The following is a 16593-nucleotide window of genomic DNA, read 5'->3' on the forward strand; positions in this document are numbered from 1 at the left end:
GACAAAGGTGCCCCATTTTGATCGCACGTGAAAATCTTGCTCAAAAAAATACCATCTCCTGGCAATGTTTGGCAAACACTGTTCAATCCTGGCAAAGTGCTGGTGCAAAAAACTAAAGATAGCAAGTGCCAACTGAAAGGTACTTATAAAAAAAAACTTAAAGGTACTTATGTTGGGTTTAAAACAAAAAATAACCCAAATTTGATCTGTTTCACTTGTTTGGGGAACACATCTCACTCTTGAGTGGCATTGCTTTCACTTTGGACAGCTCCTGCTCTGCCTAGTTCGAAATTAAATGTTGCTGGAAACATCCAGCCTGGATTGTACACTTTGGAAACTTAGCACAGCGCCTCATGGGCCATTTCAAGCGTCGACTGTTAGCTCAATTTCACTCTGCCCAGTGAGTAAGCGGGTAGACAGCATGAAGTGGGGGAGGGGAGAGGAGGGGGAGGAAAGAGAGAGAGAGAGAGAGAGACCATTAAAAAAAAAGCGCAAAGGGGCCGGGAGCGCGCGAATCCCCGTGACGTCAGCGCCGCATTGCCTCCCGGAAGCCGGCGTCTCGTTCCGCCGGCCCGTGCTGACGTAAAGGCACCCAACGGGAGCGGCGGCGTCGGGTCGGTGAATTGTCAAAGGGCGGAGGCGGAAGACGAACATTGACCTCGGGCCGCTTTCGGGAGGGGAAAGCAACCGGTTCCGGCGTCGAGGGGGAAAAAAAAAAGTGGCTGGAAGCGGGGAACTCTTTTCGTCGGCAGTGAAGTCATCCGCGGTGGCCGGCACTACTTTGTGCCGTTGGCCTCCCTGGAATGAGGCGAGGGAAGCAGGCGCCATTTTAATCTGCTCTCGGAAACGGGTGGAAGGCTGTTCGCTGACCAGACTCGGAGTACTCCCTTCAGATAATTGATCTAACCGCGTTTTTTTTTTAAAAAAAAAATCTTTTTTTAAAAAGTCCTGTTTTATTTAAAATAAAATCGTTCGCGTTTTTTTTCACCCCCCCTCTCCAAAGTCGCGCCAATCTCTCCCTAAACCCTCTCCCCCCTCCTGCTCCCAGACCCCCCAACAAACTCCCCATCTCCCCCCTCCTCCACCACCTCCCCCCGCCGCCGCCGCCACCACCACCATCTCCCCTCGGTTATTATTTTTCTTCTTCTCCGGGTCGCACCAACCGTCGGGCTGGAGGGGAACGGGATGCAGAACCACAGCGGCGTGATCCGGGGCCCGGCGGGCAACAACGACTGTCGGATCTACGTGGGGAACCTGCCGCCCGACATCCGCACCAAGGACATTGAGGACGTCTTCTACAAGTACGGCAGCATCAGGGACATCGACCTGAAGAACCGCCGCGGAGGCCCGCCGTTCGCCTTCGTCGAGTTCGAAGACCCGAGGTACAGACAAGACATGGCTCACTTTATCTGCCCCCCCCCCTCCCCCTGCATAGGCTTCACTCACACACACACACACACTTTGTACCGCGTGGAGCTGAGATTGCATTGGGTGCAGCTCCCCCCCCCCCCCTCTCTCTGAAGGAGCATTGCTTTTGGTGCAACTTTTTTAATTTTGGGAGGATTGCCTTTGTAACTTATTTTTTTGCCCCCCCCCCCCCCCCCCCCCTTAAATTTTGAGAGGATTGCTTTGGGTGCGAGTTTTTAATTTTGGGGAGTTCGCCTTTGGTGCAACTTTTTTTTTGGGGGGGGGGGAGGATTGTTTCTGGTGCAACCTTTTTTTAATTTTGGGGGATTCCTTTTGGTGCAACTTTTTTTAATTTTGGGGGATTCCTTTGGGTGCAACTTTTTTTAATTTTGGGGGATTCCTTTTGGTGCAACTTTTTTAATTTTGGGGGATTGCTTTTGGTGCAACTTTTAATTTTGGGGGGGGAATGCTTTTGGTGCAACTTTTAATTTGTGGGATTGCTTTTGGTGCAACTTCTAATTTTTGGGGGGGATTGCTTTTGGTGCAACTTAATTTTTGGGGGGGATTGCTTTTGGTGCAACTTAATTTTTGGGGGGGGATTGCTTTTGGTGCAACTTAATTTTTGGGGGGGATTGCTTTTGGTGCAACTTTTAATTTTTGCGGGGTATTGCTTTTGGTGCAACTTTTTACTTTTGGGGACTTGCTTCTGGTGCAACGTTTTGCTTTTGGTGCAACTTAATTTTGGGGACTTGCTTTTTGTGCAGCTGAATTTTGGGGACTTGCTTTTTGTGCAGCTGAATTTTGGGGACTTGCTTTTTGTGCAGCTGAATTTTGGGGACTTGCTTTTTGTGCAGCTGAATTTTGGGGACTTGCTTTTTGTGCAGCTGAATTTTGGCGACTTGCTTTTTGTGCAGCTGAATTTTGGCGACTTGCTTTTTGTGCAGCTGAATTTTGGCGACTTGCTTTTTGTGCAGCTGAATTTTGGCGACTTGCTTTTTGTGCAGCTGAATTTTGGCGACTTGCTTTTTGTGCAGCTGAATTTTGGCGACTTGCTTTTTGTGCAGCTTAAATTTGGGGGTTTTTTTAGGTGGCGAATTGCATCTAAAGTAAGTTTTGGGGGGGACTGTAGATTATTTTTTTAAGAAGTTCGTTGCCTACTCTTGCACGCTGGCTGATTTGGGCGAGAAATCGATCTAATTGTTGTAGGAAGTCTGGGATTTCGGGGTAGGCTTTTGGAGTGTTTAAACAACCGCAGCTTCAGTGCAGTGTAATTTAATTCGCGGCGTGTGCAGTCGTGTTTTTTTTTAGTTCTTTTGAATTTACAAGCTGATCCTATGCATGGAATTGAAGGCATCTATATGTGTTCGCCATTTTGCTGCAGAAGCAAAGGACGCCACGCAAGCCCTTTGTTTGGCGGGTTTTTGCTGCAGATCCGTGTAAGCAGGAGAGCAGAGCAGCAGCGCATGTTTTTTTGGGGAAAAACTCTTAATTGCATCAGTTCGGAGACAGCGGGCGGGTTCAATTTGTTGGCATCTTGTATTTCGGTCGCTGTGATCCTCGACTAGCTCAGAACACGTTATACAACACATGGCAGCCCTAATTCGGTTTCACTACGTGTATAAAGGTCGTCTTAATAGCGGAACCTGTTTTGCGAGGTTTCACATTTTCAATATTGGGAATATTCTTGCCCTCAACTTGAAATGGTTCAAATCACCACTACCCGCTCCCTGAAGCACCACGTGGATTTCTAATATTATTGTGCTTTTCAGAGATGCAGAGGATGCTGTATACGGTCGAGATGGTTACGATTACGATGGTTACCGTCTGCGTGTTGAATTTCCAAGGAGTGGGCGGGGGACTGGAAGAGGGGGTGGCGGTGGCGGAGGCGGCGGGCAGACCCCCCGAGGAAGATACGGGCCCCCCTCTAGGCGCTCTGAATATAGAGTGGTAGTTTCAGGTGAGGCAATAAGTGCGTGGTTACTTTACACTTCGATTTTTGCCTAGCGGCTTGAAGTTCTTATTAATAATTATTTTTTTTCAGGGCTCCCTCCAAGTGGTAGTTGGCAGGATTTGAAAGATCACATGCGGGAAGCAGGTGATGTATGTTACGCTGATGTTTTCCGTGATGGAACTGGTGTCGTGGAGTTTGTTCGCAAAGAAGATATGAGCTATGCAGTGCGAAAACTGGATAACACAAAATTCCGATCTCACGAGGTATGTGACCTAATTCTGAAAACCTTAGAGATGATGACTAAGAGCCATAACTTAACTATTCATTTGGAGCTTCAGGTAAGACAGTGGTCAAGAAATTGACAGAAAGGAATAGCTCAAGCAAATTGGTTCCTGTAAATGGCTAATACCATAAGACCTTATCTGAAGGGTGGATAACGGTCCATTTAAATTTTTAACTGTAAGGGTTAATATACTGTATTGGAATTTTACAGTTAAACCACAGTTTCTGACTTGTAATAATCCAAAAATCTTCAATATGCTGTTTATTGAAAGAGCCTATTTTGGTTGAAAGTTTGCCATTGAATAACCTAAGGAGGTAATCTTTCAGCAGAAAAGAAACTTGACGTAGTATTAGCCTTACTCAGTGGCTTTCCTGAATAACGTTTGAAAGTAGTGAACATTTCTCTTCACGTATTCAATAGGGAGAAACAGCATATATCCGTGTGAAAGTTGATGGTCCAAGAAGTCCAAGCTATGGAAGATCTCGTTCACGTAGCCGCAGTCGAACCAGAAGCCGTAGCCGAAGTCGCAGCAGAAGCCGTAGTTACTCTCCCAGACGAAGCAGAGGATCTCCCCGCTACTCGCCCCGTCATAGCAGATCACGCTCGCGTAGCTAGATCGTAAATTCATTGATGGAATTCCTTGTAGTGCACCACCACTCTTTTCCCTAAATAGAACGGATTCTTTATTTTTAAATCCACGTTAACTTGTTTTATTCAAGTTTAGTACACAATTTAAATTGAAATCCATTAAAGAAGTTTGCTTCTCTTCGTTGTTAACATTCCCTCCTATGTCATTACTGAAGTCTGATAATTGTATAGACAGAGTAGGTTTGGAGTCTGGGAAGCTTTCAAAATGGTGTCAACATGATTTTGATTAACAGTAAACTGTTGCAGTAATTTGTTAACGTTCATAGTTGATTTCAATTGAATAAATCCTAATGTGAGAATTGTAGGAGGCTATGTAGATAGGACTGTTGTGAACATTTTTGTGAAAACCTTGTGTTGTACCTTATCTTACCTTTTCATGTATTTTCCTATAGACATATCTCAACTGAGGATGGATTAAGCATTCTTTGGATTAAAGGATTGTGGAGCTCATTTCAGTCATATTAGGAATGTCAAATCGTGTCTAATTGGAGGAGGAGGAGGAATCTGATCATTTATGGAGGCAATGGTATGACTCCAAGTGCTATTGTCACAATTAAACTTGGCAGTATTGAAGTTGTGCTTCTCTTGTACAGATGGTTGTATAATCCATGAGCTATGGTGTTACTGTGCCGGGTTACGAAGTTCTGTGCGGCATCAATACTGCTGAGCTTGCATGTTCCGTGTGACTAGTCTGGCATTGGTTTTCACCATTTTGAACAGAAGTCCTATTGATTAAAACTTTAAAAAAACTTAAAGAATTAAAAAGTAAAATGGCTGTCTTTCAGCAGTTTGGTTACCTGGATCAAAAATTCATCAATCTAGTTTGTAATGCAGTTAAGTGGTGAATTACATGTACAGTACAACTCGATTACTAGATTTCACATGGTAACTAGAAATGAAGGTGTCATTGAAAGTAAATACTGCACCAGTAAATTTTGTGCTAACTGAAGTACGTGAGTAGTAATACTATCAGGGCTTAAATTGATATCCACTAGTCCAACATCTTGTTCTTTCATGTACATCCTAAATAAACTAAGCAGTATCTATGGACATACTTTAATGTAGTTAAGTATGCTGAATGTATGGCTTCTATCATGTGTGCCCATTAGTGGACTACTATGATGTTGGGTTAGTGAATACTTAACTACAATAGTAAGTTGTCATTTTTTAATGGTATTGTGGAATAAAGTTTCTTGTTAAAATATGTAACAACGTTCACATTGACTGTGGGGGTGTGAATGCAGTTTATGCTGTTCATCTGTCAAAACATCTGTAAATATTGGCCAGATGATAGCTATAACTGTCCCACCCCATATAAGCTTTGTTGTTTGTTGTATCTAACGTTTGCCTCCTTTTTTGGTTTTGCTGGTTATTAAAGGTTTGGATTGGAGAGGGCTCATTGGATCCCAATCCTTGGAGCTGGATCTATGGATTCAATTCATTGTGAGGATAGGATAGGGAGGATCATAACATGGATTCATGGAGCGGGATCATATTACCAGGAGCTGTAGGAGTGGATTCCTGCCCCAATCAAACCGTGTATTTGTGGATTTTTTATTTTTGTTTTTGTTTTGTTGTGTTCTCTTTTTTGTTTTTTGTTACCCCGTACCCACAATTGGTTATTCCAAAATATTGTCCCTTTGATTTTTGTCAGTTGGAGTCCAATGGATCCCCGTGGGATTGGCTTTTTTTTGCCTTTTTTTTTCGTAAACGGAGTGAAGCCAGGACCGGGAGAGGTACGCTGGAGCAATCTCCTTGGATGGATTCGGCATTCAGGATTTGGTAACAATTTAAGGAGGGTGATATCTTAACTTTTTGTAAATATGATTAAGGGATATTTTGTTAAAAATTAAGTCTGAATTGGCTGTGCATACTAAAATTAAGGGAATAGATAAAATTGATTAATTTTTGGCCCAAAAGACTTACTTTCTACTCATAGCTTAAATGTTTAACCTCCATTTTACAATAAATTCTTTTCTAATTGTATGTTTGAGTTTGTGATTTTGTGAACAGGTGTTTGGCTTCCATTTTGTATAATTTTCAGGAATCTTAAATAATCCTAAGACTGTTCACAACAAAATGCTGAATGATATGCATTTTATATATTCCCATTCATTTGCAAGTTGCATTGCCATGTTGCTTTTGCAAATTCCTATCATTTTTTGTTAGGTAAATAACAAGGGTGATGTATTGGTCTTAACTTTTGTCATGCTGGCGTCTTACCAGTGGTTTCCTGGCTGACGTTTTAGTTAGCGACAGAATTGAAGTAGAACATTTAACAGCAGAACAAATCAAGATAATTCACATTAATGTTGTATAATTCCACAGCTAATTTGTTACTCTTTAGTCAAAAAAAAAACAAATGCTGTTTACCCCAAGTATATGAGAACATGACACAAGATTTCCCACTTTCACAAACAGATCTGTTGCTAAATGGATGTTGATTTCCAAAACTAAAGACAGGAATGACAGTTTTAGAATTCATCTGGGTTGGGCTTTCATTTTTTTGCTCCAGGGAATGGTTTTTTCCATTTAAAAAGGAAGGGAAAGTAGAGCATGGTGTTGCCAGTAGTTGCTCCTAAAGCACGCACTAGAAGTAGTGTAGAGACATCTTGTGATTAGCGTCATTTGATATACTTTATATGTTCAGCAGTGCATACATTTCTATTTTTTCCAACACTCCCTGAGACATTAGATAACACGTACCTGATGAGTGTAATGACTAAACACAGTGAGACGAAGAATGTTGTGAATTTTAATAAAGGATCAACAAACCCTTTGCTGTTTTTTTTTCACATTTCATTGCAATGGAGTATTTTCTACCTTGGCTGATCTACATATTTCCCATGTCAAATATTGCAAAACGGCACATTATTTCCTTATTAGAGATCAGTATCTTCACAACTTCTGCTCTGCATCTTGGTCTTTCATTGCTGTTTGAAACAATACGTTTGCACATTGATCCCTGCCAACTGTGATTTAATTTCCATAGCAGATTTTGGCAGTCTCAATATTATGGTAAGTGAATAGAATAGATGATTTATAAACAAGTTTCCATCCTGTGCCATACACTTATCCATGACAATGCACAAAGCAATTATAATTAGCGTTCTGCATAAACAGTTTCACCTAGCTGGTTGGTAATAACCAAAAATAAGTGCCAATTTAAAGTCAAGTAATAGAACTGGGCTATGCTACACCACTTCTCAAGCAACAAGGTTGCTGTTTAATTTAGCTTCAAGATCCAGCTCACCACCCCCCTTCCCAAGGCCACTTAGGGATGGGCAATAAATGCTGACCTGAATGAATACACACAATTGGTTGGGAATCAAAAATTCACATGAAATCGCACAGCCTAGGTATGCAATGTCCCATTAATGATCTAAAGTGCTGAAGGGTTAATTTCTCATTTTTCCCGTTTATGGTGGTGGCACCCTCTAGTTAGAACTTCATAGCATAGATAAATTTTAGGTTTCACTGCTGCTCTTCAATTGTGGAAACGCTAGATAATGTTACATTAGTAATCCAACATGTCACCTGATGGAAAGTTAGCTGGCTTAAAGTAAATGTTTGTGAATTTTTGACTCTGCATTTATCTGTGCTGTAAAAATCTTAATGTCTAGTTGATTGCAAGAGGGCATTTCTATGTTTATAGGATGTCTGCTGACCTAACTCCTGATCTCTCATTGTACCCTTGCACAACTAGTGACTCAGTGATGCAAACAGCAAGGGCTCTTGGTCATGTTGTAATGGATGGTATCTTAGTGATTTTGTCAAGATTATATGACTCCATATGACTCAGGTGCAACAAAATCATAATGATAGGGAGTAGATTCCTATAACTAACTCAAAATTGTGGGGTTTTTGGGATGCATGTAACGATGCTTCAAATTCAAATCACAAAATGAGTCTCTATACCAGATTGTCAAGCATCTGCAATATTTTGCTTTTGCTACTTATGGAAAATTTACTGCATCTCCTGTATTGGACATGGAGAGTGGATTGTAGTTCAATCTAGTGGAAAAAGTCCATACAGTAAATGATTCTCAGAAAAATGGACATTATCATGAATGTAGATCATTGGAATATAATCATTTAGATGAGGTATTGGAATGTATTCTGTTGAACTCAAATTTATTGCAACCAACTGTATATCAGCAAAGTTAGCAATCTAAGTACCTCACTCAGTTCCTTAGCATATACCATCCACTTAATACCTGACCACTGTCTCATCCCTTATGAAGTGATAGTGTCTCAACTCTTAACGATTGCCTGAAGCATTCCACACACTTGCAATTAGAATGTAAGTACATGGAATCTTGTCCTAGAATGGAAGTTGAGGAATTAACTTTCCCAACTGCTTTACTCAAATTCTTGCTGTAAAGCATCTAAAATCCTGCACTTTTGTGTTACTGCATTGTGAACATCTGGGAAATGGACTTGTGATCTCTTAAGTCCATTATTGCCAAATTAACACCGGCCCCATTCTTCTGCTCTTTGAAATGTTGCCCTCCATTCCACTTTCCTATTCCTAGTTAGTATTAGGTGGCAGCAGTGTTACTAGTCTTTGTGGCAATATTGTTTCCATACTGGGGAATTATGGGATTTTGGCCTATTTGTGTGCTTATGCTCTACGCAAACTATTCCTGACCCCATGTGTGCAGTTTCCATATCCCTTTATTATTTTTTAACTGTATTGACGTTCTACCACTTCTGTTCTTAAAGTTTAATATGGCTTCTGCATTTCACAGACCATGTAAAAAAAAAATGCCTAACATGTGCCAGACTTTTTAATCTTGTATCAATGTTCCCTCATTCCTGACCTGTTGACCAGTGGGAAGGCACCATTCTTTAGTGTGGGGTGGAACAAAAAAAATCACCATGTGATCTTAAATCAATTCATACTCAGGATGATCTACAATTAGTGTTTGGGTAGAAAGTTTCCAGAGCAAGAACAACTAATTATTAAAGCAATTTTGTTTTGTGTTTCTAAGTCATATTGGAGAGAATCATGGGCCTTAATTTAGGGATTGTTATTTACTACAGTGTAACATTTCCCCATTATCTGAAATGTCAGTGATAAAGGGATTGTTTCAGTGGGTTAATAGTTTCTCCAGCCCTAGCACTTAGCTGATGGAGTAAAAGTCCTTTATTTAATTCCTTATGGTAGCTTAAATAAAATCAGCGAGTAGTCTCCTTGGGGGTTTTGAACCTTTTAGCTTTATCTAAATAGAGTTCACCATTAAAAATCTTTGCGGGTGGAGATGCTTTATTTGTTAGACATGAGGCACAATTAAGTGAGTATGGAACAATTGGGAGATGGGAAATGAGGTCAATAATGAACAACTGGCAGTGATTATAATGCAGTAATCTTAATGAAGGGTTTATAATTGGCTTCAGTTAGAGATTTTTGCCTTTGAATTGTCCCAGTATGGGTACTTTAGTATATAATACTGTGGTTTTATTCTGTTTTGGGACTTTTTTTGCAGGTGTCATGGATGGTGATGGCCTTTATGCTCCATGTAGTTGATGCGTGATGACGTCAACACTGAAGGATTAACAATTGTGACGTGATTACTGCAAGTTTGAGTGATAATCAGCAATTGATTGCCAGGAAATGGAGCACATACATCTAGAATGGATACCTAGTAGTGAGTTAGCCTGATATATAATCTCTTGGTTCAGATAACGTATACGCTTTTGAACACTGAACCCTGAGATTAATTGCAGAATATAACTCGTTACATCTGTTAAATTTTGAGTTGTATGTTTCCAGGAGGTTATCCCTATCCATTGAACGGATAGTCAAACTAGATATTCCATTATAAACTTATCGTACAAAAGTAGTCATAGGGAAAATTGCTGGAGCTGACATATTTGCAAAAGTTGCCTGGGAAAGGCCAATGATTGTTTCAAAAATTGATGCAAGAGGCCATCATTTTTAGTCACAGCATTTGATACTTGCACACTCCCCACTGTTAAGAGTTCAAAAGTGGGGATGTTTAATCCTGATGATTTCAGCTGATTTTCAACCATTCTGATTTATTAAACTAGTTTCTCCACTGTAGGTGAAAGAGCTGGTTAAGTGGCAGTTAGCATTGTAAACAGGTCAAGAAATACAATTTTTTTAAGCAAAGTATGGTGAGGTGCCCCAAATATGGACAGATAGCTGTGGATACTGAGTTCCATTGTGCCCCAATTTCACGGCAGTGGTATGTTTTCTTTGGGTACCAGTAACTCAGTTTTGCCAAATTTGATTTTCATTTGTGAACCTTGCACAAGTGAAGTTGGCTGTCTTGAGACTGGCATGAAAAAATTCCTAAATGAGGTTTCATGCAGTGGCTTGTTTTCTGTGAAGAAAATTGAAAGTCACAAGTATCAATACCTCTACAGTATAACCTAATTTCTGAACTGCATAGTGATGAAATATTTCATTACTATTATAACAATGTTTTATAACTAAACATTGCTCTTCCATTCCAGTGCATATTTCTTTCATTCTAATACAAAAGATAGTTGTGTTCCCAAGACACACAATCTACACACACATCTGCTGTAGATTGATTCCAGAGGTGCTGGATCTCCCCACACTTTTAATCAACCATATTAGACGAGCTCAGTTAATAAGGGGATTGATGATTTGTGGTTTGTAAGCAGTTTGAACTTAATGAGCAGTTGGCTGAGCATTCTCCATTAGTAGGAAATGAGTGTTCAAATTGCAGTCTCTAAGCCCTGACAAAAGGCCTTCAAACACAGGCCTTCGTTCTCATGTTCACTTGCTGGTTTGACCTTTTTGAATTCGGGACCTTTGAAAGGGCTGTCATTTGTAGATAAATTGGCATCTGAACACAGCAAGCATAAGTACTTGCAGATAAATGAGAACATTGATTTAAATGTTAGCTGTGGCCCCTGAGGCTCTATGATATGCAATTGTGACTTTTGTCAAAATCCCTGGTTGCCGCTGTAAGGGCAATTGCCAATCAGCAATGAGAGAGAAGAATGTGAACCACAATGCTCAAATTTATTTAGTGTTAAAATATTGCTGGACAATGTGCAATTAACTCTGAAGGAAATAAGCTGTCTTGAAGATGACAGACATTAAAGTGATATTCAGTTTTGTTAACACGGCTTTTTAGTGGCCATTTTTATTAGATGTCATCACCATGAAGTACTGTGTGTACAATTGCTGCTGGTGTGAAGAGGAGGGCCGCTTTGTATTTAATATCAGAGGAAATGTTTGTAGGCCAACAAGTAGCTGTTTAACCTTTTGAAGCTGCAGGTGGCTGGGTTGGATAGGGATTAGTCTGGGGCTGCAGGCTAGCATTGTAGGTGATCAGTGTGAAAGAGGATGATTTTGTGGAAAATAGTGCCATCTATCTGCGAATCTAGGAGAACTGAAAAGATAACCAAGTGGGAAATTTAAACTTCACCACTAAAATCAACCAGGCACAAAATTATAAGCACACTGCCTGCTGTACACAAAACTTAATATTACACCATTACTAGCATTTTTTGTGAAAATGAAATCAATTCATGGAGAAAATGGGCTTTTCAAAATCATATTTTGAAGATACTTAGCCAACTGTCAGTTGGAGATGGGTACCTGATGCTTAGCGACACTAAAGAGGAGTAAGTCATACGTTTTGATAGTGGGTCAAGTCCTGAGATTTGGCAGCACTGGTAGGGGTGGAGAGAGTGGTGGCATTTTGGGGAGAAAGTCCTGTATTTTGCCAGTGTGAACTTGGAAGATCTGAGGAATGGAGTTTAGTCATTGATGATTTTCTGAGGTGGGTGAGTGCAAAGGGTCTGGCAGACTAGGGTTAGAACTCAGTTTGGTAAATTTCTATTCTCAGGTTAATTTATTTCCATTCTTGTGATTGGTTCCAAAAAAAATCTCTCTTCCTTAAACAGATTTAATTTGCCATATCTCTTCCCCATCAAATTGGAAATGAACACACAGCTCTTTAAAATGAATTTCCATGTTGGATTCAGGGCTAGAGCTTGTAGCCTCCAACCTCTAAATGTTTCATACAAGCTTCCTCGCACCCCTCTCATCTAACCCTATCAATATATTCTCTTCCCTCCTGTCTTGTGTTCTTCTAGCTTCACTTTGAATGCGTCTATGCTATTTGTCTCAACTATTTCCTCCTCAGAAACACTCCCAGAAAATGTATCAAAAAACTTTCACCAGAGATAAGATTATGTTTTTTGGATAAAATCCAAAGAAGAACATAAGGGTTTGCATTGCTATACAAAAACACCTTGCATCACTGCTATTTTCAATTCCAGAATGAATGAACAAACATGATTTGTTTTTGAACCGTAAATGTAAACCACTGGAGTCTTTCAGCTTGACAGCTTTATGAAATTAAAAGTAAGTGAACTAGTTTTAATTTAGTGGTTTACTTGAATTGTCATAATTTTCAAAAGCACAGAACAATTTTGAGAAAAAACGGAGTTCAAACATGAAAGCTGTCACAGATGTGTAAATTAGCATCAAAACAGCATGTCTCAAAATGCTCAGCAGCAAACTAGGAAATTGTGCACCTGCTCATGCTCAGATTGCAAGCATGTACAAGATTTATGGGTTTGGGAAGATACTAAGACCTTCAACTAAAAACAGCTTCCAATTTAGTGTTTTTATTGTGGGGAAAAAAACTTGATGGGTACATGAACACATGACAGAAAGGAAAATGTCGATTAGAGGGGGTGAGAATGCCAAAAAAGAATCAGTAAACTAAACGCCTGCTGTAACTAGTTTAAATTCAATCATGAAACATGTAATTTTTATGTTTCGAATATAACTTGCAAGGGTGAAGTTGGGGACAGGAGAGCAAGAGGAAGAAAACTCTTGTGCTGTTTGCTTTGGGTAAGATTGGTCATGCTTTGGTCATCCAGGATTAGTTTTCATAGGTCCATTAGAGTTAATAATTGTTAATTTTCTAACTTTCCTTCCTTTTTCTTTTGAAAAGATGGTGCCTTCATTAATGGCCACTTTAGGAAATTTGCTGTTTACGACCAGGGCAAGAATCGTACCTTCCAGATGAAACAGCGATTTACTTCTTTCAATTTTAGTGTACTGTATTTGCTGCTTGTGACCTTTTCACTGGGGAGACCAAACACAAGATTTGGTGGTCGCTTTGCTGAACGCCTCCATTCATTCCCAAGTGTGACAGTGAGCTTCCAGTCACTTGCTATTTTAATTTCCAATTCCACTCATGCTCTGATCTTTTTCTCATTCGCCTGCAACACGATCATTGAAGATCAGGGGAAGCATCTCATCTTTCAATCAGGCATTTCACAACCTTTTGGACTCAGCTTTGATTTTAGCAACAGATTATAACTGCTCCCTTTTTGATGGGATGATGCTGGTAACGGTCCTGCTGTTGTCATTCACAGCTCATTTATCAGTCTTGTTTCCCATCGTGTCAGAGACTTTTCCTTTTGTTCTTCCCCTGCCCCCCCCCCCCACCTAACCTGCCTAGTCTATTTGTTTAAAAACTAAATTTCCAACTTGCAGTTTTGACAAAAGATCTTTGACCTGGAATGTTAACTCTCTCCACAGATGCTGCCTGACCTCCTGAGTATTTCCAGTATACACCGCGTAATTGTGCCTCCAACTTCGTGTTGCATGTAAACTTGGATTTATAACTCTGCTTTCATCCTCATCATCAGTGTATATACGGTTAAAAATCGGAGGCCCCCAGTACAGATCCCTGCGGAAACACTTTGTAACATTCTGCCATTCACAACACGTTTCCTTTATTCCTGTATTCTGTCACCTACCGTCCAATTAATTACTAAACCACGGCACAAGGTTACCTCCGTTTCCACATATTTTTACTTTTCCTGGATACTTACACAGAACCTTGTCAACTGACGAGAGAAGTCGCGGGGTGGGGGGGGGGAGGTGCAGGGCCGTAAAATTCGGCGAGCCGTTCAGAAGTCTGACCTCGGCGGACTGGAAAATCCAGCCAACAGAAGGGGCTGTAAAATTACACCTGGGGTAAGTAATAAACTCAAATGATAGTTGGGTGGGCATGCTCATTGTGTAAGTGTACATATGAATTTATGAAGAAAGATATTGCAACAGAAATTTAAATGATGCCAAAACTCTGAAGGTGAAAGATCTTTAGTGAAGATTAATATATAGATACGTTTTACGTTCATTCACCAATACACAAGTTCAAGGTAGTGGGATCATTGGCCAGGAGCAGTCTGGCTTCTTGAGTCTGAAGCTTGTGGATTCAAGTCCCAGTCCAGGACCTGAGCATGAAAATCAAAGCTGGCACTCCAGTGATATTAAGTGAGTGCTGCATCGTCTGAGGTGCTATCATTTGGGTGAAGTATTAAAACAAAGGCTTCGGATGGCAAATATCCTGTGACACTTCTTCAAGGGAGTGTTTGGTCGAGGGGTTTACCCAAGTGCCCTGGCCAATATTTATTCCTCAGCATCATTATTCCTTAACATCACAAAAATATTATCTGATTATTGTCACATTGCTGTATGCGAAGTGGCTGTGCTGTCTCCATTTCAATAGTGATTACGTTTTTTTGCTAGTAAAGTTTGATGTCCTCTGGTTGTGAAAGGTGCTATGTAATGTTTTTTTCAAAGGAGATTTTGACTAATATCCAAGGATATTCTGACTGCAAGGATTTGAAAGTTACATTCAATAATTTTTAGAAGCAAAACTTTTCTCAGTTTGGAGAAAAGCCCCTAAGTTGAAAGGTAATTTATTAGCTCATCTAGGTATTTGGGAGGGTGAACACTTCTTATTTAGATAAGAAGAACTTCAATCTTTGAAGAATATTTTTTAAGAGCACCCTTTTGGGCAAAGGACAGTAGATTCAACCCTGAGCTGTGACAAGAATGCAGAACAGAATTTTTGTGACTTGCGGGGAAACCTAACTTGTTTACATTTATTTCAATCAAACCTTTATTAATAAAACTGGTGCTATAATAATTATTACACTATGCTCATCTTGTGTAAAATAAAGTAGTTTAATGACTTGCATCACCAAATGTTTGGCCTGTTCTATCATAGAAGGAGTCTTATGTTCTTGGGTTATGTTATACAAGTAGCTGCACAACAGTGAGAATTAACTCCCATATAGATAAGTCTGAAAGAGTTTGTATTTACATAGCACCTTTCGTTACATAAGGACACCCTAAAGGGCTTCACAGCAAATTAAGTAGTTTTGAAGTGTGTAAGTGATATTAGTTGTCAACTTTCAGGTGAGAATACTATGACTCAACCAGTGAAATTCCTCAAGATTTGTGCACTTAATCTAAACCACCATTTTAGTCCAGCAGTGAGGGAATCTGCACTGGCAACCACTTATGGGAGTGCCATGAAATTCAAGAGCATCTGCAGCAGACCCAAATTGTATAACAACAGCATCGCAATTTTGGCTTTCACCTTTGAAACAGGCAGATAGAACAGTTTGACTTTGTTCCAAAACATGGGATAGAATGTTTAATAATTATCCCTTATAATTTGCTAAATGTCTTAAAAAAAAGTGCCATTTTGAGTACTGAAAGATAGCTTTCAACCTGATGTGTAACATTTGTAAGTGAATTTATCAATCTTGAGCTATAATAAAATGTTCAATATCTTCAAACTTTTTCTCAATTCTATGTTTTATAAAGCCATTGCACAGTACTAAATGTTTTGTAAGAGTTGATGAAGTTTGGTTATGTCTGTCTTACACATTTACAGCACAATATTCACTCTTAAATATAGTATGCTTATTTTTCAAATTTTGTGCTTGCTAGCTTCATGAAGAGCAGCACTATCAGTTTACTTGTAGCTGCCTTTGTTCATATTGTGGTACTGTGGTCATTTGAACTCTAATGACCTTGTAATACATAATTAATTTTAATTAATAAAAGAAGGTAGATAACTATTTCTTGTATGTGTCAACTGGAGATGAGTGTAATTTCGGAGTCCTTTATCTAGTTTACTACTAAGAAGCTTTCAGGCTAATAATCTCAATAGTTTCTAATTAAAACCTAGCTTTCGGGCTTTTTCTCTGGTTCAGCAGCATCAGTGACTTGCATAAGTGGACCATGCGTCCTGTATGAAACAGCTCAAATTACAGGTAAATGAAAGCAAAACTCAAGGATTGTAAGAGAACCCTTTATCTGTACATTGGCTACTGCAGAGTATCACATGGCACCAGATAATGTATAAATATACCTTGGCCTAACTAGCATATTTAAGTGTTTATCTTGCATGTGTGTGTCCTCCCAGGCTACTTCACCTGACCATACCAGCATAACTTTATTTATTTCTCCCTTGTG

General features: G+C 39.8%; 1 protein-coding gene across 1 annotated transcript; it reads left to right on the top strand.

Annotated features, from left to right (window-relative positions):
• The first annotated feature begins 1115 nt into the window (after window positions 1-1115).
• On the top strand, window positions 1116-7064 carry srsf1b (serine and arginine rich splicing factor 1b). The gene is given in 6 exon segments (XM_078548055.1): window positions 1116-1382; window positions 3177-3364; window positions 3449-3621; window positions 4062-4136; window positions 4138-4259; window positions 4682-7064. Coding segments are annotated over 6 exon segments (828 nt in total). The 5' UTR covers window positions 1116-1185; the 3' UTR covers window positions 4755-7064.
• Window positions 7065-16593: the final 9529 nt, after the last annotated feature.

Source organism: Cetorhinus maximus, chromosome 9 (genome assembly GCF_964194155.1).
Source record: "Cetorhinus maximus chromosome 9, sCetMax3.hap1.1, whole genome shotgun sequence".
Taxonomy (NCBI): Eukaryota; Metazoa; Chordata; class Chondrichthyes; order Lamniformes; family Cetorhinidae; genus Cetorhinus; species Cetorhinus maximus.